The sequence below is a fragment of the Jaculus jaculus genome, chromosome 9 (genome assembly GCF_020740685.1).
Source record: "Jaculus jaculus isolate mJacJac1 chromosome 9, mJacJac1.mat.Y.cur, whole genome shotgun sequence".
Lineage (NCBI taxonomy): Eukaryota > Metazoa > Chordata > Mammalia > Rodentia > Dipodidae > Jaculus > Jaculus jaculus.
The window spans coordinates 122,255,031-122,277,445 of record NC_059110.1 but is presented as its reverse complement, the minus strand read 5'-3'; the positions used below and the strand labels follow the sequence as shown (position 1 = coordinate 122,277,445).

Here is a 22,415-nt window from a genome sequence, read left to right as displayed (position 1 = left end):
CCAACCTGGAATTCACTAGTAGTCAAAGGGTGGCCTTGAACTCACAGCACTCCACCTACCTCAGCCTCCCAAATGCTAGGATTAAAGGCATGCACCACCATACCCGGTGCTTATGTTGTTTTAATTTGCAAGCCAGCACTTGTAGTCACTAAGCCATCTTCCCAGTCCCTTAACTAAATATATATATATATATATATGGAGAGAGAGAGAGAGAGAGAACTTCTATACTTACAAACAATAAACCATATTTCCCTCTTTTTTTTTTTTTTTTTTTGGTATTTTGAGGTAAGGACTCACTCTAGCACAGGCTGACCTGGAACTGACTATGGAGTCTCAGGGTGGCCTTGAACTCACAGTGATCCTCCTTCCTCTGCCTCCTGACTGCTGGGATTAAAGGCGTGCACCACCATGTCCAGCAACACTTTTTTTTGTGTGTTTGAGAGATGTGCCGTGTGCACATGTGTGTTCACGTGTAGCCCCATGCGCCTGACCTAGAGCAGACCATCACTTTTCCTGCTCCACCATCCTCCCCGCTGTTCTCATTTGAGCTGGTTGCTCACTGACCCAGGAGCCTGCTATAGCTCTGCCCATTTTGGGGTCTCTCGACGGGGTGAAACAGCAGCTGTCTCTCAAGACACCCCCCTGCCCAAGCCTCACGCTTGTACTTAATAGATGAGCCACCTCTCCAGCCCTGTTTATTTATTTTGAGAGTATCTCATACAGCCTATGCTGGCCTCGAACTTACAATGGAGCTGAAAATAGCCTTGACCTTCTGATCCTCCTGCCTCCACCCCGGGATTACAGGAGTGGCCATCATGTCTGGCCATCCGACATCACTATCTATTCCTAACCATCTCAGCGCCCGTTTTCCCAAAATGAGAACACGGCACCTCCTCCTGCTGGCCTCTCCCACGCTCGGACTCAGCAAACAGATGTCTGGGATGGCCTTGGTGGAAGGAAAGAGTGACTCCAACTTCAGGAATGTTCGAGGATCAGAGGGACATGTGATGGGCCTAGCTATTTGGGACTGGCGGGTGTGGGGGAAGGGACGAGAGGCCCAGTGACCTGCCTTGGAGGCCTCTCGGGCCAGCCCAGCATGGAAACGGCAGGGTTGGTGGGGGTGGGGGGGGGGGTCTGGGATAAGAATGAACGGCCTGCAATGAAAGCAAATGCAGGTGGAGGCTTGGGGTGCCTGCGCCCTAGAGAGGAGCCAGGCTGCAGCTGCAGGAAGCAGAAGGCTCCCTAACAGCACAGTGAGCTGAGCCCCAAGATAACTCCTTCATGGGCCCCACGATGGGGAGCCTTGAGCTCCCCAGGAGATGGTGACTGTGCGCCTATGGCTCAGCAATTCATACAGCCTCGGGGGGGGGGGGCTGCCTATGTGGAAGCAGTGCAACGTGGGTCAGGAGGTGTCCCAGGGGTTCCAGAGTCCTCCCCAGCTGTTTGTTCTTTATCCTTTTTAATTTACTTATTTTTATCTTATTATTTGGTTTTTTCGAGGAAGGGCCTCACTCTATCCCAGGCTAACATGGAATTCACTAGGTAGTCTCAGGATAGCCCCGAACTCATGGCAATCCTCCTACCTCTGCCTCCTGAGTGCTGGTACTTAAAGGTATGTGCCACCACGCCTGGTTTTATTTACTTATTTATTACAGGCAGAAAGAGAGAGAGAGAGAGTGGGCACATCAGAGCCTCTAGCCACTGCAAATGAACTCCAGAGGCATGTGCCACCATGCGCCGCTGGCTTACGGGGGTTCCAGGGAATTGAGCCTGGGTCCAAGGCTTTGCAGGCAAGTGCTTTAACCTAAGCCATCTCTCCAGCCCCCTCTGCAGTTTTTCACAGCAATGTGCCTTCGTGGTTGGGGGAGGTACATAGGCAGGTTCCCTGGGGAAGAGGGCAGGTAAAGGAGACCCCCACACACACATGAATCAAACCCACTCCTAACGATCTGCAGTCTACACTGAGCTCACATCTATGGGATTTTTTTTTTTTTTTTTTTTTTTTTTTGGTTTTTCAAGGTAGAGTCTCCAGCTCAGGCTGACCTGGATGGAATTCACTATGGAGTCTCAGGGTGGCCTCGAACTCACAGCGATCCTCCTACCTCTGCCTCCTGAGTGCTGGGATTAAAGGCATGCGCTCCACGCCCAGCTTTTCTATGGGGATTTTTACACAAGGACTGTGTGAGGCAGAAACATGACAGAACTGGAAATAAAATGCTCATCCGGGGACTTAAATATCTCCTGGCTAAATATTTGGTTAACATGCTCACCAAATGCAGATTGGCCCAATGTGTTACAGGGCGCATGTGCCAGGCAGTGGCCCTGTGAAAAAGAGGCACTCACCACCTGCTGAGAGCCAAGGGAGAGCGTGAGGACAGCACGTGGTGGCTGCGCAGTCTCCCCGGTGGACACGTGGCAGCTGGGTGCACGCAGGGCTCAGCAGCACAGAGGACGGTCCCAGCTCTGTCTGTCATGGCCACCTCTGGGGCCTATCCTTTCCGTAACAGTTAGTATCATTTGGATTTTTTTTTTTTTTCGTTTTTTGTTTCTTTCTTTGTTTTTGTTCTTCAAGGTAGAGACTCATGCTAGCTCAGGCTGATCTGGAATTCATTATGTAGTCTCAGGGTGGCCTTGAACTCATGGCGATCCCCCTACTTTTGCCTCCTGAGTACTGAGATTAAAGGCGTGCGCCACCATGCCTAGCTCCTTAATTGTTTGTAGTAAGAGAGAGAGAGAATTGGTGACCCAGGGCCTCTAGCCACTGCAATTGAACTCTAGATGCATGTGCCATCTTGTACGCATGTGTCATCTTCTGCGTCTGGCCTATGTGGGTCCTGGAGGGTCGAACCTGCATCCTTAGGCTTTGCAGGCAAGCACCTTAACCACCAAGCCATCTCTTCAGCCCTTAAAAATTTTTTTAATTTATTTGTACATGAATGCATGCACACATGCATATGTGTATATGTGTAGGGACATCAGTGTCTCTTGCCCCTGCAAATACCAAATACCTGTTCAGTTTTATGTGAGTCGCTGGGAAACTGAATCCTAGCTGGCAGGTTTTGTGAGCAAGTGCCTTTAATTGCTGAGCCATCTTCCCAGTGCCAAATTCGGATTTTCTAATCATATGCACATTACTTTTTTTTTTTTTTTTCTTCAAGGCAGGTTCTCACTCTAGCCCTGGATGACCTGGCACTCTGTAGACCCAGGCTGGCCTTGAACTCACAGTTATTCTACTTCTGCCTCCCAAGTGCTGAGATTAATGGTCTGTACTACAACATCCGGCTCAGGTTACAGTTTTTAAAAAATATTTTTTTAATTTTTTTCTTATTGGGCTGCAGAGAAGGCTAAGTAGTTAAGGCACCTGCCTGCAAAGCCAAAGGACCCAGGTTCAATTCCCCAGGACCCATGTAAGCCAGATGCACATGGTGGCGCATGCCTCTACCTATCAAGTATTGGCATTACAGACATGTGATAACCATCTTTTAAAAATGTGAACAAGGGTCTTTGAATAGTGGGATTGAGTTTTTTTCCCTGTATTTTCTTCTGTGTTCTATGAAAGAGAGAGACTATGACTATGGCATAAAGAAAACCAATATGAGCTGGGCGTGGTGGCGCACGCCTTTAATCCCAGCACTCGGGAGGCAGAGGTAGGAGGATCACTGTGAGTTCGAGGCCATACTGAGACTACATGGTGAGTTCCAGGTCAGCCTCAAAACAACAACAACAACAAAAAGAAAACCAATGTTTGGTCTCTGCTTCCATCTTGTGGGTGACATGTCCATTAGGAGCATCTTTTTATTTTGGACAATCTTTTTGTTTGTTTTATTATTTATTATTTGAGAGAGAGCAGGAGAAAATGGGCATGTCAGAACCTCCAGCCGTTGCAAATGAACTCCAAGCGTATGCGCCACCCTGTGCATCTGGCTTATGTGGGTCCTGGGGAATCGAACCGCGGTCCTTTGGCTTTGCAGGAAAGTGCCTTAACAGCTAAGCCCTTTCCCCAGTCCCTGTTTTGGACAATTTCTACATGTACATAATATGTTTTGATCATATTACCAACCTCTGTTACCCGCTCATCTCCTTCCCACTCTTGCTAAGCCTCTTCCCCCCTCCCCCCCCTAACTAATCCCCTTTCTATTTTCATGTATTTTTATTTGGAGACCCACTGAGTTAAATTCGGGTCATTTACATGAGCATTGGTGGAGGAACTTTCCTGAGGTATGAGCATCTTTTAAGCTTTGGATCTGATATCTCATTTCTTAACACAGAACCCCCAGATCCCTTCGGATTTCCTGGGTGACGGGATTTGTTTGTTCATTCTAATGAAGCAAGCCTTGTGGCTCCTGGATAGGCCTGCTCCCCAGAAAGGAGGAGCCAAGATCAGGAGTCTGAGACCTTCCCTCCTGTCCTCTGGAGAGGGAAGAGGGGCTGCAGGCAGAGTCAGTAATCAATATGCCTGTGAGAGGAAGCCTCTGAAAATCGCCACAGGGCTTCCAGGTGGGTGCACAGGCATGTGGACGCATCCACGTGGAGGGAAGGAGACTCATCCCAACTCCACAGGGACAGGAGCCTCGGTCCTCACTCTGGGCGCCTCTGCCTGGGTGACCACTGGAAATTATACCACCTGAGGAGGGAGGCCTGGGAAGCCTCAGGTTGTAGCCATGTTGGACAAAAGTGGGGATTGCCCTGGGGTCTCACTGGCTGTGACCGGCACCCAGCCGAAGTGAAGGAGTCTTGTGCACGGGCATGGAGCCCTTCCCCGTGGACTATGCGTGGACCCAGGCCGTGTCAGAATGCACCACGGCACGTCGGCTGGTGGCTGCAAAGGGCAGAGCTGGTTGGTGTCAGAGGCAGAGGGTCACTGAGGGTCTATATGAATGCAGAGAAAAGTCTATTTACTGACAGACATTACCCTTGCTACACAGACATTAACCGAGTCAAGGATGGGCTCCAGAAACAAGCCCAGTTTGGAAAACAGAGAGGGGCCCATGCAGAGAGGACCACACAGGAGACTGGCAGGCTTCTGAAAGCTGGGCTTCCGGGAAGGCCTTTCCAAGCCACTGACAGCGGGGCTCACATGATGCCACTGTGTGCCTGGGGTGGTGCAAAGTGCAGGGTGGGCATGGGGTGAACACGTCTGCCTGTCCATCTGCTGTCCAACAAAATGGCTCCTCTGTGGGTCCCATAAACCTGATGTTCAAGGGGCCTTTTTGCCACCAGAACTGCTCCCTGCTATGACACCAAGCCCCATGTTAATCTGGACTGGTTTTAGAGGACAGAAGCCCATTGGTTCATCCCAACTCCCCAAGGGGTGTCTCCTGATGGGTGTCTGAAAATTAGGTAAGGGGGGTGGGGTGGAGGAGAGGCTGCCTCCTGGGTGGCCTGGCAGACCTCTCCCCTTTCCCAAAGGACCCATTAAGCAATCAGCGGTTCATCTTTGCATTCAGGGAAAGCACTGGCGGCAGGGTGGGCAGTGAAGCGGAGTGGCGCCAGCTCGGAGCCTGGGTGACAGTGACCCAGGCAGAAGTCTGAGATTCGTACCGAAGGCCTAGTCAAGCAACCCAGCCACCTCCCCCCTCCGAAGGACGGCTCCAGGGGAGGGATGCAGGCCCCACTCGCTAAGTCCGTACTTGCCACTGGATAAAGCACGCGCCAAGTGACGAGGAATTTCTGCTCAGGGCCAAATGGCCCATCCTGAGCCAGGCAGGCCCTCTGGGCCTGGGGGCAGCTCTCCTGGGAGGCACGCACCCAAACCTGGCCTCTGATTCTAGCCTGACTCCTTCCCACCCGGGCTCTCCACTCCCACTGGCTCCAACCAGTTTCTCTGGGATTCCACTCTTCTGCCAGCCCACCTGGGGGTCTTCCTGAGCTTCTGGGCCCACTCTTTTCCACCTTCTTCATGAACATCCTACTCAAAACCCTGTGCCACCATCCTATTTTATGTGCTGGGGTTTTTGTTTGTTTATTTGTTTTGTTTTTTCAAGGTAGGGTCTCTTATTGTAGCCCAGGCTGACCTGAGATTCACTATATAGTCTCAGTGTGGCCTCGAACTCACAGTCATCCTACTAACTCTGCCTCCCCGGTGATGGGATTAAAGGCATGCGCCACCATGCCTGGCTCTCTTTCTTTTTAAAAAATATTTATTTATTTGCAAGCAGAGAAAGATTGGGGGATGGGGAAAGAATGGACATGTCGGGACCTCTAGCCACTGCAGGTGAACTCCAGATACATGTGCCACTTTGTGCAGCTGCCTTTACATGGGTACTGAGGAATCGAACCTGAGTCATCAGGCTTTGCAGGCAAGCGCCTTAACCACTAGCCATCTCCCCAGCCCTTCTGTTTGCTCTTTTCAATTCCAAGGGCACCCAGCTTTCAAAGTTCTCACACTTTTGGGACTGGAGAGATGGCTCAACAGTTAAAGGTGCTTTCTTACAAAGCCTAACAACCTGGGTTCAATTCCCCAGTACCCATATAAAGCCAGATGCACAAAGTACAGCTTGCATTTGGAGTTCGTTTGAATAGGCAAGAGGCCCTTCTCTCTCTCTCTCTCCCTCCCCCACATTTTTTTGGGTCTCGCTGTAGCCCAGGCTGACCTGGAATTCACTCTGTAGTCTCAGGGTGGCCTCGGACTCACAGCAATCCTCCTATCTCTGCCTCCTAAGTGCTGGGATTAAAGGCGTGAGCCACCACGCCCGGCTTCTCTCCCCATTTCATTCATAAATAAATAAAATAAAATTCTCCCACTTCTAGATCCTCCTGCTGTGGAAACTGGGGAGGTCTGTCTCCTTAGGGGCTGAAACGCACTATTGACCCTGACCCATGGTGGGTGCCACTGGACTAGGACTTAGGGTGACCTTTTGGGCCACAGCTACTAGGACCTGTGAGCTGTCCTTGGCCACTCACCCATGGGCTCCCTGCCCCTCGTTGGGGTGGAGTTCCTCCGAGTCTGACAGCATTTGACAGCTAAGTGCTGTTACTGTCTCCGGGGGGCAGGGAGGGTAAGAGACCCCCACCACTGCTGGCTCGGTTCTCTCTCTGAGCACTGAGTGTCCGGGTATTGTATGACACGTTTCCTTCAGGCCTGACATCGGATCACCTTTATCAGAGGCAGCTGGGACCACTCACGGGAGACTCTTGAGATGGAGCCTGTTGACACTCCCATAGTATAGAAGGAAAGGCATGGGGAGGGTCGTGAAACCCTCACCTGAGACCTCAAACTCCCCCTGTCCCGGCTGTTCGCAAGGACAGCCGAGGTCACAGCCTCAGAGGGAGACGAAGTACACGGAGGGCAGAGTAGAAGATCCAGGGACGGGCGCTCCACTTAAACCACTGTGAGGAGGCCACGGCCATGCTGGGATGACACTTACAGATGTCATGGGTGCTCTGGAGTCTCTGTGCTCCTGTAGGAAACCCCTCACCCTGCTCTGTATGTCAGCCTGGTAAACTCACTGGCTCACAACAGTGATGCTGGTGCACCTGTGTGCATTGGTCTGCTCTCTAGGCCCCCATCTGGAGCGAACAGATGCATGTTCTCGTCTTCCCAGTGAAGAGGTTCCACATCATACCATGTCAGGCTGGAGAGGGGGGGAAACGCACAGCACTTTTAGAAGATGTCAGAAGCCCACTGATTACATGGACGTAACTCAAAGCACGGGGCCTCTGATGAGCTGGTGACCCAGGCTCTGTTTACACACTTACAGCGCTGGGGCGCTCCCTACCTCACAACACAACTGCTCTGAAACAAGTACTGTAGAGGTGACATGCTAGCTAGGCCGCAGTGGCAAGAAAATTCTGGGGCTGGACAGGTGGCTCAGCAATTAAAGGTGCTTGCTTGCAAAGCCTGACAGCCATGTTCACTTCCCCAGGACCCACGTGCACAAACCGGCACATGCAACTGGAATTTGCAGTTTGGCAAGAGGCCATGGAGTTCTCTCTCCCTCTCTGCTTGCAAACAAATAATAAATTGAAATTAAACAAACAAACAAAAAGATTTCTGGGCTGGAGATATGGTTTAGCAGTTAAGGCACTAGTCTGCAAAACCAAAGGAGCCAGGTTCGATTCCTCAGGACCCATGTAAGCCAGATGCATAAGGTGGCACATGCCTCTGGAGTGGCTGGAGGTCCTGGCATGCCTGTTCTCTCTCTCAAATAAGTAAATAAAACTAAAAAAAAAATTTTTTTTTCTTTTTGTGTGTGTGTGTGTTTGATTTTTCTAGCTCAGGCTGACCTGGAATTCACTATGGAGTCTCAGGGTGGCCTCGAACTCATGGCGATCCTCCTACCTCTGCCTCCTGAGTGCTGGGATTAAAGGCGTGCACCACCACGCCCAGCTTAAAAAAATTTTTTTTTAAGAAAGATTCCTTCTTGCTGGTGAGGATGAGAGTAAGGAGACTACACCTGCTTTCAGGCAAGAGTCCAAGCAATTTCTTGTCTTTATTTTGCTTATTAATTACTTGATTTTTTTTTTTTTTTTGCAGCATTTACACTCAAAAGACCTTATTGGTGCCTACTGTGAGCTGGGCCTGCCATAGGAGTGGGGTTGAGGCACTGAGCGAGGCAGCAAGGGCCCCTCCTTCCATGCGAACACTCCACACTGCTCAGACAATGCATACTAAAATAAGAGATGACCTCACGCTGGTGAAGTGCTCCGGGGACAGAAGCCAAGATGGAGTGCAGGACAGGGAGGCAGGAAGATTCGCGTCCACTGACATGGTCAAGGGCATGGAGGCGCGAGGCTAGGAGGACCCCTGTAAAGATGTGGGCCTGGAAGAGCAGAGCAGGCAGTCAGTGGACATGAGAGTCTAGATGTGGGTCGGGCTTGGGGTCCTGAGCACCAGGAAGGTACCAGGGACCAGAGTGGGGGAACGTGAGAGCTCTGGCCAAGGCCAAGGCCAAGGCAGCCTCAGAGGCTGTGGTGAGCTGCTAGCTTCGCCCTGCAGCGGAAGCCGCAGAGGGCTCAAGCAGAGAGGCTGGGATGTGGTTTCTGGTCAGGAAGAGCACTCTGGGAGTTGGTGGAGCCAGACTGGGTGGGGTACCTGGGCAGCAGGAGTCTGGGAGGAGGTCACGGGGGAGCCAGGGAGGAGCACAGCCAACAGGACACCTTGCCAGCTCTGTTCCCTGAGGAGTTATTGGGAAGGTGACAGGTCTGGGATGGCAGGGACAAGAGACCAGGATAGGTCTGGGTTTTGTGCAGTGGGGCGAACTGGAAGGAGAGGTGGTATCTGGGGAAGATGGTACCCAGGGAGAGATGTCTAAGAGGAAGGAGAATAGTGCCCATGGGAGATGGTGCTTACAGAGATGGCTGGGCTGAACATGTGCATTTGGGTGTCTGATGGTGGTTGGAATGTTCTGGAAGGCAGCAATGGTGAAGCAGGCCCAGAAGCCCCTGCGTTGATATGGACATGAGACTCTCCAGTAGGGACACAGAGTAAAGAAGGGCAAGAGCTGGCTCCAGAACAGGGAGGTAGGGGACAGAGGAGAAATGGGACGAGGAGACATAGGGACTGACTGACTCGCTGTTTTGGTGCCCATCGTTCCTTCCCCTCCCCTGCCCACGCACCATCCCAGGCTATAGGCACAGCCCTGGCAAGGGCACCGTCACCAGCCTTGAGCACAGTCTCCTGCTCAGATGAGTGGGCATGCCAGACTCGACTCCATCACACTCACAGGCTGTGGTTACGCTCCTACACAAAGGCTTTGGAGGACATCAAAAGGCTCCATAAGCCGGGCGTGGTGGTGCACGCCTTTAATCCCAGCACTCGGGAGGCAGAGGTAAGAGGATCACTGTGGAGACTACATAGTGAATGAGACCCTACCTCAAAAAGACAAAAAAAAAAAAAAAAAAACAAGGATCTGGGGTTGGAGAGATGGCTCAGTGGTTAAAAGTGCTTGTTTGCAAGCCTCCTGTTGGCTGGGGTTCACGTCCCCAGTGCCCATGTAAACCCAGATGCATAAAGTAGCGCATGTGTCTGGAGCTCATTTGTAGTGGCAGGAGACCCTGGTGTCTCTCTCTCACACATGCAAATAAAATATTAAAAATAACAACAAAACTGCTGGTGCCATTTCTCCAGCCCTTTAAATATGGTACTTTTTTTTTTTTTTTTTTTTTTTTTGAGGTAGTGTCTTGATTGTAACCCAGACTGACTACAAAACGCACTCTGTAGTCTCAGGCCGGCCTCAAACTCACAGTGATCCTCCTACTTCTGCCTCCTAAGTGCTGAGATTAAAGGTGTGCACTACCACCCCTAACTAAATATACAACTTTTTTTTTAGTATTTCTTTGTTCGTTTTAATTTATTTATTTGAGAGTGACAGAGAGAGAGAGAAAGAAAGAGGCAGATCTATCTATCTATATATATATAGAGAGAAAGAGAATGGGCTCCTCAGGACCTCCAGCCACTGCAAACGAACTCCAGACGCGTGTGTCCCCTTGTGCATCTGGCTAATGTGGGTCCTGGGGAATTGAACCTTGAACCAGGGTCCTTAGGCTTCACAGGCAAGCGCTTAACCGCTAAGCCATCTCTCCGGCCCTAAATATACAACTTTTAAGGCCAGGCCTATTGTGCCCAACACTTGGGAGGCTGAGACAGGACAGCCATGAGTTTGAAGCCAGTCTTAGCCTCTGACTCAAAACACCTAACTAAATATTATTTTTCACTAAGTAAAAATTCTGACAGCTAAGTTTTCTGTGGGCAACTAAACTCTCTTCAAAAGAACAAAAAGCTGAGGTATTAGGAAAGCCTTAGGTTGTCTACCATAAGAGATATATTAAATTATGAGTGAGTTTAAGCAACTTTGAAAACCAAACACCCTAAAGTCCACTTGCAGCCCTGCAAATTATCTTTCTCTCGGGCTAATGGACACTGCTTTAGCTATTGTGAGCATACCATTACTATTTTATGTTCTGTTTTCTTGAGTTTTTTTTAAATTTTTTATTTATTTTTATTTATTTCTTTATTTGAGAGTGACAGGCAGAAGGAGAAAGAGGTAGATATAGAGAAAGAATGGGCATGCCAGGGCCTCCAGCAAACGACCTCCAGACACATGCACCCTCTTGTGCATCTGGCTAATGTGGGTCCTGGGGAATCGAGCCTCGAACTGGGGTCCTTAGGCTTCACAGGCAAGCACTTAACCGCTAAGCCATCTCTCCTGCCCTGTTCTGTTTTCTTTATTAAACATTAGTTGCTAATTAATCCAGTGTCCTAATATTAATGAATTATTTCATTTCCCCAAGGAAATCTCTAGCTCTGGTATGGTACGGACTAAGTTTTTGTGGACCCCCACCCTCCAATTTGTATTTTGAAGCAACATTCCTTGTGTGATGGTATTTGGGGGTTGGAACTTGGGGAGATGACTCTTTTTTTTTTGTGGTAGGGTCTCACTCTAGCTCAGGCTGACCTGGAATTCACTATGCAGTCTCAGGGCGGCCTCGAACGCGTAACATCCTCCTACCTCTGCCTCCCAAGTGCTGGGATCAAAGGTGTGTGTCACCACAACCAGCTGAGATGTCATATTTAATAAATTAATTCTTATTTATTTTATTTACAGGAATTGTGTGTGCGCGCACACACGCGTGTGCACCAGGGCCTCTTGCTGCTGAAAAATCAATGCTAGATGCTTGTACCACTTTTTGCATCTGGCTTACATGGTTGGCCTGAGAATTGAACTTGGGCCAGCAGGCTTTACAAGTAAGTGCCTTTAACATTGTGTCATCTTCCAGGTCCCTTTAATTCATTTTGATTTTTTTATGTCTTAATTTATTGGAGAGAGAGAAAATGGGGGCTCCAGAGCGTTCTGCCACTGCAAACTAACTCCAGACACATGTGCCACTTTTATGTATCTGGCTTCACATGGGGTACTGGGGAATCTAACCCTGTCAGGCTTTATAAACAAGTGCCTTTAACCACAGCGTCATCTCTCCAGCCCCCTAATTCATTAATATTTTTAGGGGGGCGTTCAAGGTAGTGTCTCGCTCTAACACAAGTTGACCTGGAATTCATTATGTAGACTTAGGTTGGCCTGAAACTCATGGTGATCCTCCTACCTCTGCCTCCCAAGCGCTGGGATTAAGAGCGTGCCTCACCTCACCAGGCTGTTGACTCCGTTTTGATGAGGTCATGAGGCTGCAGCATCCTGTAGAGTTAGAGCCTCCTAAGAAGAAACATCAGAGCTTCCGCTCTTCTCTGTCTGTCATGTGAGGACACGTCAGAAGGTGACCACGTGTGTGTAAGCCAAGAAGAGAGTGAGCCCTCACCAAATCGAATTGCTGACCCTTTGATCTTGGATTTTTTAGCCTCCAGAAATTCAAGAAATGTCTATCCTTGAAGCCACCAGTCTGTGGTATTCTGTTTTAACAGCTCAAGGTGACTAAAACAAGACCACAAGCTTATATGAACTGTTCAGTATCTTTTGGGGGTCTCTGACACCTGCCTTGATGAGTGAACAAAGGGGGGTCATGCTGGGATCGCCAAGGTCAAGGCAGACAATGGGGAAGGGGTTACCTGCCCCTCCCCTTCCGTCATTCTGAGACGACTGGGTCTATGTAATTTCTAGCGAGCACTACCTGTGGTGACAAGACTGGCAAGGACAGTGGACACGAGGCAGAGCACCTAGGCTTCAACTACTTAAATCACGCAAACATGACATCCCTAAAAAGCGTGGCAGGCATCCTCCTAAGGACAAGGCTCAGTGGCACACGCCTTTAATACCAGCACTCGCGAGGCAAAGGTAGAAGGATCACCATGAGTTCAAGGCCATCCTGAGACTACATAGTGAAATCCAGGTCAGCTTGGACTAGAGTGAAACCCTACCTCCAAAAACAAAAACAAAAACAAACAAATAAACAAACAAACACTGAACCCCAGTAAAATCATCTACTACACCTTTCATTGACAAAATGACTTGGGGTTAGAAATGTAGCTCAAGGCTTAGCATGCACAGGGCCTTGGGTTCCAGCCACAGTACCGCATATACACAGAAGCCTCTGCTCTACTACTGTGTCACGTGTGTGTGAGCTTTAGGGAGGGTCTCCCTGCAGACCAGGCTGACCTGGAATTCACTCTGTAGTTCCAGGCTGGCCTCGAGCTCATACAGGTGCTCCTATCCCTGCCTCCGGGGGACTGGGATTAAAGATGAGCACCATGGGCACGCCAGGGCCTCCAGCCACTGCAGACAAGCTCCAGACGCATGCGGCCCCTTGTGCATCTGACTAACGTGGGTCCTGGGGAATTGAACCTGGGTTCTTTGGTTTTGCAGGCAAACGCTTTAAACGCTAAGCCATCCCTCCAGCCCCTGCTTCCTTTTTTTTTTTATTTATTTATTTGCGAGCGACAGACACAGAGAGAAAGACAGATAGAGGGAGAGAGAGAATGGGCGTGCCAGGGCTTCCAGCCTCTGCAAACGAACTCCAGACGCGTGCGCCCCCTTGTGCATCTGGCTAACGTGGGACCTGGGGAACCGACCCTCGAACCGGGGTCCTTAGGCTTCACAGGCAAGCGCTTAACCGCTACGCCATCTCTCCAGCCCGTGCTTCCTTTTTTTTTTTTTAACTTTCATTTTTCGAGGTAGGTTCTCACTCTAGCTCAGGCTGACCTGGAATTCACTCTAGTCCCAGGGTGGCCTTAAACACCATGCCTGGCTTCCTGCTGTCCTTTTTTTAAAAAAAATATTTTATTTATTTATTTATGAGGGAGAGAATGGGCAGGCTAGGGTTTCTAGCCATTGCAAATGAACTCCAGACACATGCACAACTATGTGCATCTGGCTTATGTGGGTTCTAGGAAATCGAACCTGGGTCCTTAGGCTTTGCAGGCAAGCACCTTAACTACTAAGCCAGCTTTCCAGCCTTTTTTTTTTTTTTTTTTTTTGAGGCAGGTCACAAGCTAATGCAGATGAACTTGGAACTCATTTTATTCCATAGCCAGGGCCAGACTTGAATTCACAGCAATTCTCCCACATCAACCTACCAAGTGTTGTGTGTGCCACTACACTTGGCTGTTCTAATTCTGTTCTTGTTTACACACATACACACACACAATATACATACTATATACATATATACATATATATAGTGTGTGTGTGTGTGTGTGTAATCTCTGTAAATAAGATATTTGGCTTTATGTGGGTACTAGGGAATAGAGTTCACACTGGCAGGCTTTGAAAGCAAGTACCTTCAACTGCTGAGCCATTTCTCCACACCTATCTTCTCTCTCTAATTTTTTTTTTTTCAAGGTAGGGTCACACTCTAGCCTAGGCTGACCTAGATTCTACAGCCCCAGGCTGGCCTTGAACTCAGTGTTCCTCCTACCTCAGACTTCTGAGTGTTGGGACTAAAGGTGTGCACCATGATGTCAGCCTCTTCTTCTTTTTAAATTTTATTTATTATTTGAGAGAGCAAGAGAGAAAAGAGGCAGAGAGAGGGAGAATGGGTGCACCAGGACCTCCAGCCACTGAAAACGAACTCCAGATAAATGTGCCATCTTGTACATCTGGCTTACATGGGTACTGGAGAATCAAACCCAGGTTCTTTGGCTTTGCAGGCAAACACCTTAACTGCTAAGTCATCTCTCCAGCTCCAGCCTCTTCTTTAAAACAAACAAAAAAAAAGTTTCAAATAAAATAAGAAGTTTTCACCAGGTGTGGTGGCACATGCCTTTAATCCCAGCACTTGGTAGGCAGATGTAGGAGGATCGCTGTGAGTTCAAGATCACTCTAAGACAAAGAGTGAATTCCAGGTCAGCCTGGGCTAGAGCAAGACTCTACCTCGAAACATCCCCCACCCCTGCCAAAAAAAAGTTCTCAGTGCGCGTGTGTGCGCAGGCACGCAGGGTTTCTTGCCACCGCAAGCAAACGCCAGATGCTTGCACCACTTTTTGGCTTTATGTAAGTTCTAGGAAATTGAATTGTGGTTGGCAGGCTTTTAAAGAAAATGCCTTTAACAGCTAAGCCGTCTCTCCAGCCCCCCATTCTGCTCTTGAAACGTGCCAGGAGGTCTGAGTTCTGGCACAGATAGCATCAGTGCCACGGAATTAACTGGTCCTGTGTCCATGACCTCTGGTGGGAGACTCTTCCCATACACACAGGGCCTTGCTGGAATCCTTGCATCTCTTCAGAAGCCTGGCAATCCTAAGACCCCACCTACTCATAAGCACCAAGAAACTGCCACTCCCTGGCCTTAATAGGGACCAGCTTTTGTCCAGGCACTGTTGGCTCATGGTTTGCGGTGGGACTGGGGTGTGCCCTACAGGCTTCCTGCGTTGCCTGCCCCAAGTAATCCCCACCAGAGACATGAAAAGAGGCTCTAATAACACGAGTCTGCCCTCTCCTTGGACTCCCTCTGCAAGCTGCCCCGGTTCGGGGCGGAAGAGGACCTGGCTTGTCCCAGCAGATCTCAGGTTTGCTAACCTCACCTCTACTCCTTCAGTCCCCACTCAGGACCTAGCCCATAATCAGCCCCTTCCTACTACTTGGTCCTTAGCCATGGGGGGGGGGACACAGCGACAGCTGAAGGCTGCTTTGCTGGGCTCCAGATCCTTTTCAATAATCAGCTTTGTGAGTCAGAGGCCGCAGCTGCCCAGGCCTTGCTGGGAAAGAAGAGGATTGGATTAGAAGGGACATGGTTAATGGAAAATGAGGAGAGGGAGGGAGGGAGGGAGAAGTGAGTTAAGCGCTTCTCTCCTGGGGGCAGTGACTTCCCGAGCTAACAGCAGGTGCTCCCCTGCCCCCTCTCCAGTGCCATGGTTCACTTAGGGCACAAGAGCCTGGCCTGAGTTATTTTCCCCAGGGGCATTCTTCCCTCCACACTCAAGCAGTGTGATATCAGGAGATATCACTGGGGAGATGGCCCACTGATTAAAGGCCCTTGCTTATAAAGCCTGCTGGCCCAGGTTTTAATCCCCAGTACCTGCATATCCTCAAATGCAAGTGGCATGCGTACGGGGCCGGGGAGGTGGTTCATGGTTAAAGAGGCCTGCTTACAAAGCCTGTGGCCTGGGTTTGATTCCCCAGTACACATGTAAAGCCAGATGCACAAAGTGGCTCATGTATCTAAAGTTCGTTTGCAGAGGCAAGAGGCTCTGGTGAGCCCATTCTCTCTCTGTCTCTAATAAGTACAATAAAAATATTTTTTTACTCTTCCTCTCTCTCTTTCTCTCTCAAGTAAATAAACTAGGTAATTAATAAAATAGCTAAAATATTCTTACATGATGCATGTATGTGGTGTTCTTTTGCAGTGGCAAGAGGCTCTCGCATGCACACACACATATGTAAAGAAAGCTTTAAAAATATTATAAATTTTAAAAAAGAAGAAGAAAGCTGTGTTGGAGGCATAGTCCAGTGGTTAAAGGTACTTGCTTGTGCCAGGCATGGTGGGGCATGCCTTTAAGCCCAGCACTTGGTAGGCAGAGGTAGGAGGATCGCTGAGAGTTTGGGGCTATCCTGGGACAACGAATTGAGTGCCAGGTTAGAAAAATGGAAAAACAAACAAAAATAACAAGAAAAAAACACCTACATCTTATCAGAGAAAGTGTATCTATCCAGATGGGCAGATTATTCAAAGGCCCCTATTTCAATGCCACCACGAAACTGGATTGTGTACTGAGAGCCCAGGGAGCCTTGTAGAAAGGTTTTTTTTTTTTTTTTTTAAGAATTTCTCTCCTGGAGCTGGGTGTGGTGGCACATGCCTTTAATCCCAGGACTGGGGAGGCAGAGGATCACCCTGAGACTACATAGTGAGTCAGCCTGGGCTAGAGTGAGAGCCTATCCTGACAAAAGCAAACAACAGGGCTGGAGGGATGGCTTAGCAGTTAAGGCGTTTGCTTGCAAAGCCAAAGGAGCCAGGTTCAATTCCCCAGGACCCACATTAGCCAGATGCACAAGCGGGGGGGGGGGGGCACACATATGGAGTTTGTTTGCAATGGCTGGAGGCCCTGGTGCACCTGGCTAATGTGGGTCCTGGTCTCTTTCTCTGTCAAATAAATAAATAATAAAATACTTTTTTTTAAAAAAGAAGCAAATAACATGCAGTGGTTAGAGACCCTGGCACACCCATTCTCTCTCTCTCAAATAAATAAATAAAGTATTTAAAAAAAAAAGCAAACAACAAAAAAAGTGCTCTACCACACAGAGGGGGTTAAGATATGACTGAGTGCCACTAAATAACATCGTGGGCTTCTGTCTAGAAACTTCTGCTGCGCGATAAAGGGCCGATTTGTAAACAGGGTTGAGGGAGAGCCAGCCTGACAGTAGTCCTGCTTTCCCGTGGCCACAAGGGAGGCAGGAATCCCAAACATGGTAGCCAGCTAATACATGGGCACAGGTCCAAACCCCACCAGCCGTTAACCAATTAACCTGCGAGTTCCGTGGGCCTCCCCCAGCGCTCCATCCTCCCTGAAGAACACAATTGGCTCTCCTCGCAGGAGGGCTCCCCTCACATCCCTCCTCGGGGCTAGTTAGGATCCACTCTAATAACGCAATTAGTCACCCACTTGTCAAGCAAAGTGCCTGCTGGAAGGGGGTCTGGCAGACTCAGCAAAGAGAAATGCCATCTCACTGCCGTCTGCCCCCAGCCCCTGCCTCCCCTAGGGCTTCTCTCCAGTGTAAACCATTGTGTCCAATAAGGGACAGAGGGGACAGCCACAGACCCGCTGACAATGCACGGCTTTCAATGGCCTGCCCACCAAGCAAAGCCCAGGAAGAACAAAGTGTTACAGTGACCAGGCACCCCAGGTGAGGTTCCCCGGGTGACCTAAGCAAGCCAGTTTCCTGTGCTGCAGAGAGGCATCTGAGAGGTCGGTGGTGGAAGCCCAGCAAGAAGGCGGGTCAGGTCTGGCTGGTCAGCTAGAGGAGGTGGTGGGTTTGGGGAATGTCAGCTTCGTTCTCTACCTTTCACTCCACATTGGCCAGGTTTGTCTGCAACCCAGGGGGTGGGTTTGGGTGCATGCCCAAACCCACAAGCGGCATAGCACGCAAAGGACAATAACATGCTCGCAGTGACCACTGCCTTTTCTTGCAGTCGCGTCCTCCGCGCCTCGCAAAACTGCCACACTGAGTCTGGAATGTGGATTTCAAGTTGGCCTAACGACAGGCAACTTCCCTTCCTCTCGACCCCCCCGAAGTCCTGTCTTATCACCAGCACGCCAACTTGCACCGCAGACCTTCAAGTGAGCCACGTGCCTGTGGGTCTGGGCACCCGGGGTGGGGGTGGGGGGGCGAGAAGGGCGCGTGCCAAGAGCCGTGGGAGGCCCGGGATAGCCGGGCTGCGAGGGGCCACCGCGCAGGGGCGTCACCAAACTCCGTGGGCTCGGCGCCGGCACTTGGTGGCACTTTCTGGGGGAAGGATGGACGGCCGCTCGGCGCGCGCCGGGATCCCCTGGCTTCCCGGCCGCGGGCTCTGCCCTTCCTGGGGAGGTCCGGCCTGCAGGCTCCCGGGCGCGGCTTCCAGTCCCTGCGGGGGACCACAGGACCGGCCGGGCCACCAAGGGGGTCCGGGGCTCCTGGGATGGGGACAGCCGACCCCGGTGCATACCTGCCTGGCCTCCGCCACCGGTTCCTCTGCCTCGGCCGTCGCCTCCGCGGGCTCCCCGGGCTCCCCCGGGCCCTCGGGCTGCCTCGGCTCCTCCGCGGCCGGCTCGGGGGCGCGGGGGTCGGGAGTCCCGCCGGGCTCGGCGGTGCGCTCGGGACCCGCGGCCGCCCCGCGCCGCACCAGCAGCCAGGCGAGCAGCAGAGCCAGCGCGGTGGCCAGCGCGGGCAGCGCGGCCAGCAGCTCGGCGGGCGCCTCCATCGCGCCGCGGCCGCCGAGTGCCCGCCCCGCCGGTCGGGACCCCGAGGGAGCCCGCCTCGCCCGGCCGTGGAACCCCGCCCCGGGGCGGAGCCCCACCCGAGCCCCGGCCCCTTGTCCCACCCTCTGGAGGGGGCCCGTCCCGCCCCATGGCTCCCCCACCCCCTGGGAGTGACAGATGCTGGGGACCTGAGTCCACACCGGAAGGCCCACCTCGCCCTGGGCTGACGCTTTGAGGCACAATTAAACTAGCTGAGCTCAGGTTTGGTAGCCGGTAGGAAATGCTTTATTGCTCCGAAGTGATTTTTGGTGCCTCGATGGCCTCGGTTCAGCCTTGTGCAGAAGTTCACCTTAGAGGGGGCTGGAGAGATGGCTCAGCAGCGAAAGGCACTAGCTTGCAGAAGTCTGGCCACCCCGGTTTGATTACCCAGTACCCACGTAAAGCCAGATGCACAAAGTGACACATGCACCTGGTGTGCCCCACTCTTGGCTGGCAAATAAATAACACATTTTTGTTTTGTGGTTTTGGAGGTAGGGTCTCACTCTAGCCCAGGGTGACCTGGAATTCACTATGGAGTCTCAGGGTGGCCTGAACTCATGGCAATCCTCCTACCTCTGCCTCCCAAGTGCTGGGATTAAAGGCGTGCACCACCATGCCCGGCTAATAATTTTTTTTTTAAGTTCCTCTTAGAGAGCAGGCGTGGTGGCCTATGCCTATAACTACAGCACTCCGGAAGTGGAGGCAGGAAGATAGAGATTTCAAGACCACCCTTGGCTACATAACAAGCACAAGACCAGTCTATGTTAACAGACCAGCCTAGGTTATGAGAGACCTTGTCTCAGAAAACAGACAGAGGGACTGAAGAGATAGCTTAGCGGTTAAGACACTTGTCTGCAAAGCCAAAGGACCCAGGTTCAATTCCCCAGGACCCATGTAAGCCAGATGCACAAGGTGGTACATGCGGTAGGAGTTAGTTTGCAGTGGCTGGAGGCCCTGGCCTGCCCATTTTCTCTCTCTCTCTCAAATAAATTAATTAATTAAAAAAAAAACAACAGAGGTTAGAGAGGTGGCTCACTGGTTAAAGGCACTTGCTTGCAAAGCCTGATAGCCCAGATTCAATTCCTCAGTACCCACATAAAGCCAGCCAGATGTACAAAGTGATGCATGTGTCTGAAGTTCATTTGCAGTGGCAGGAAGCCCTGGTGTGCCCATTCTTTTTATCTCTCTATCTGCCTCTTTCTGTCTCTTTCATTCTCAAATTAGATATATATAATTTTTTTTCAAGGTAGGGTCTCACTCTAGCCCAGGGGCTGGCCTGGAATTCACTATGTACTCTCAAGGTGGCCTTGAATTCACCGTGATCCCTCTACCTCTGCCTCCAAAGTGCTGGGATTAAAGGCATGTGCCACCATGCCCGGCTCAAATAAAATATTTTTTTAAAAAACAGGGTGAGGAGAAGCAGGGCTGGAAGAGAGAGTGGCTGAGAAAGTGGCTCAGCAGTTAAAGGCATTTATTTGTAAAGCCTGCCAGCCCAGGTTCAATTCTCCAGCATCCTCTTATGCAGGACACAGAAAATGGCACAAGTGCATCAGGCAGTGGCAAGAGGCTATAGCATGCTCTCCTCTATCTCTCTTTTGGTTTTTCAAGGTAGGGTCTTGTTCTAGTCCAGGCTGACCTGGAATTCCCTATGTATTTTCAGGTTGGCTTCGAACTCACGACAATCCTCCTACCTCTGCCTCCCTCTGGAGTGCTGGAATTAAAGGTGTGGGCCACCACACCCTGCTGTCTTCCTCTCTCACACAGCCTCACATAAATAAATTAAAAATAATAAACAGGGGCCAGAGAGGTATCTCAGGGATTAAGTGAACTTCCTGTGCAAGTATGAGGGCCTGATCCCACATAAACAACTGGGCATGGCCACATGTTCCCGTAACTCCAGTCCTGCAGGAGTTGCAGAGAATCATTGGAGCCCCACATGCTCAAGACTCCAGCTCAAAAAAAGACCAGGAGGCCGAGGCTGGGTGTGGTGCTGTACTCCTTTAATCACAGCAGAGGCAGGAGGATTGCTGTGAGTTCGAGGCCACCCTGAAAGTATATAGTGAATTCCAAGTCAGCCTGGGCTAGAGTGAGACCCTACCTTGAAAAACAAAAACAAAACAAACAAAGATGGGGGAAGAACAATGTCCAGCCACCATAGGAACCCCACCCCAAACAAGCATGTGGGGCACCACATCATACTACATGCACACACACATTACAAGTTTAAACAGAAAATAGCCCGGTGTAGTGGCTCAGGCCTATGATTCCAGCATTTGGGACGCGGAGGTAGGAGGATTTCTGTGTGTTCAAAGCTAGTTTGAGGATTGCCAGATCAGCCTGGGCTAGAGTGGGGCCCTGCCTCAAAACAAATCAACAACAACAAAATAGCATTCCATCCTGGAGTATTTTGGAAATCTAGTTGCCAGCCGGGGAAAGTGAAAGGCAGCCCAGGAAGGTTCATGGAAATTTTATCAGTAATTCCCTTGAAAGACAAGGAAATCCTACCATGAAGTGTTAGCTATGGCTACCAGGTGCTTCGCAATAATGAGTTTGTGGGGGCCTCTCAGAACCGGTTTGTGGGGGCGTCTCAGAACCGGTGTGGGCCTGTTCCCTCCAGCCAGCGGTCTTCAGTGCAGCCCTCCCTGTGATGTGGATAACCCCAGGACCCATTTCTGGAACTCAGTGCCAGGTCCTGTGGGTTGGCACTATGTTCCCTACTGGCTTTTCTTTGTGTACTTGTTGAAGGTGCAGGGTAAGGGGGCGTGAAGAAGGAAAAGAAGATTTTGTTCTTCCAGATCTTTCCAGGGCTGTTTCTTAGCAGTATAAAACATGCTGTGACCAAAAACACTTCCCTCCCACGCTTCACCCTGCTTCTGTGCGTGTGTGGCCGTCACATGCCGTGGCACATGTGTGGAGGTCCGAGGACAACCTTGGCTCTCTACTTCTGCCTTCTTTGAGACAGGGTCTCTCTTGTTTTGTCGCTGCTTATGTCCATCTAGCTGGCTCATAAGCTTTGGGAAACTCTCAGCTCTGCCCCTCACTGCCATAAGCATGTGGTGATTACTGATGGCCACTTTGCAGCCAGCTTCACACAGGTGCTGAGGACCCAACTCAGGTTGACAGGCATAGGAAGCAAGCACTGAACCCTCTCCTTAGCTCCCCTCCACTACTTATTTATTTATTTATGACACAGAAAGAGGCAGAGAGAGAGAGGGAGAGAGAGAGAAGAGGATGGGTGTGCCAGGGCCTCCAGCCACTGCCAAAGAACTCCAGACACATGTACCTCTTTATGCATCAGGCTTTACATGGGTACCAGGGTCCTTAGGCTCTGCAGGCAAGCGCCTTAACTACTAAGTCATCTCACCGGCCCTGCCCCTCCACTACTTTGTCAGGTATCATGCTGAACACAAGGCCTTATGCTAAAAAGCAAGGAAGATTACCCACTATACAGGAGAAGGATCAGGATCAGCTTGCATTACGTAGCTATGGGCCAACCTGGGCTACACGAATCTCTCGCAAAACCAACAAAAGTGGAGAGGGGTCTTCTCAGCCAAGGATGGTGATGTAGGTAGGTCGAGGCAGGAGGAACTTGAGCCCGGGT

General features: G+C 50.6%; 1 protein-coding gene across 1 annotated transcript in view; it reads right to left on the bottom strand.

Annotated features, from left to right (window-relative positions):
* Mxra7 (matrix remodeling associated 7) overlaps window positions 1-18,777 on the bottom strand; it is a 34,829-nt gene extending 16,052 nt beyond the window's left edge. Inside the window, exon 1 of the mRNA XM_045159565.1 lies at window positions 18,523-18,777. Coding sequence (XP_045015500.1) covers window positions 18,523-18,777 — 255 coding nt within the window. The remainder of the gene's footprint in view (window positions 1-18,522) is intronic.
* Between the last annotated feature and the right edge of the window lie 3,638 nt (window positions 18,778-22,415).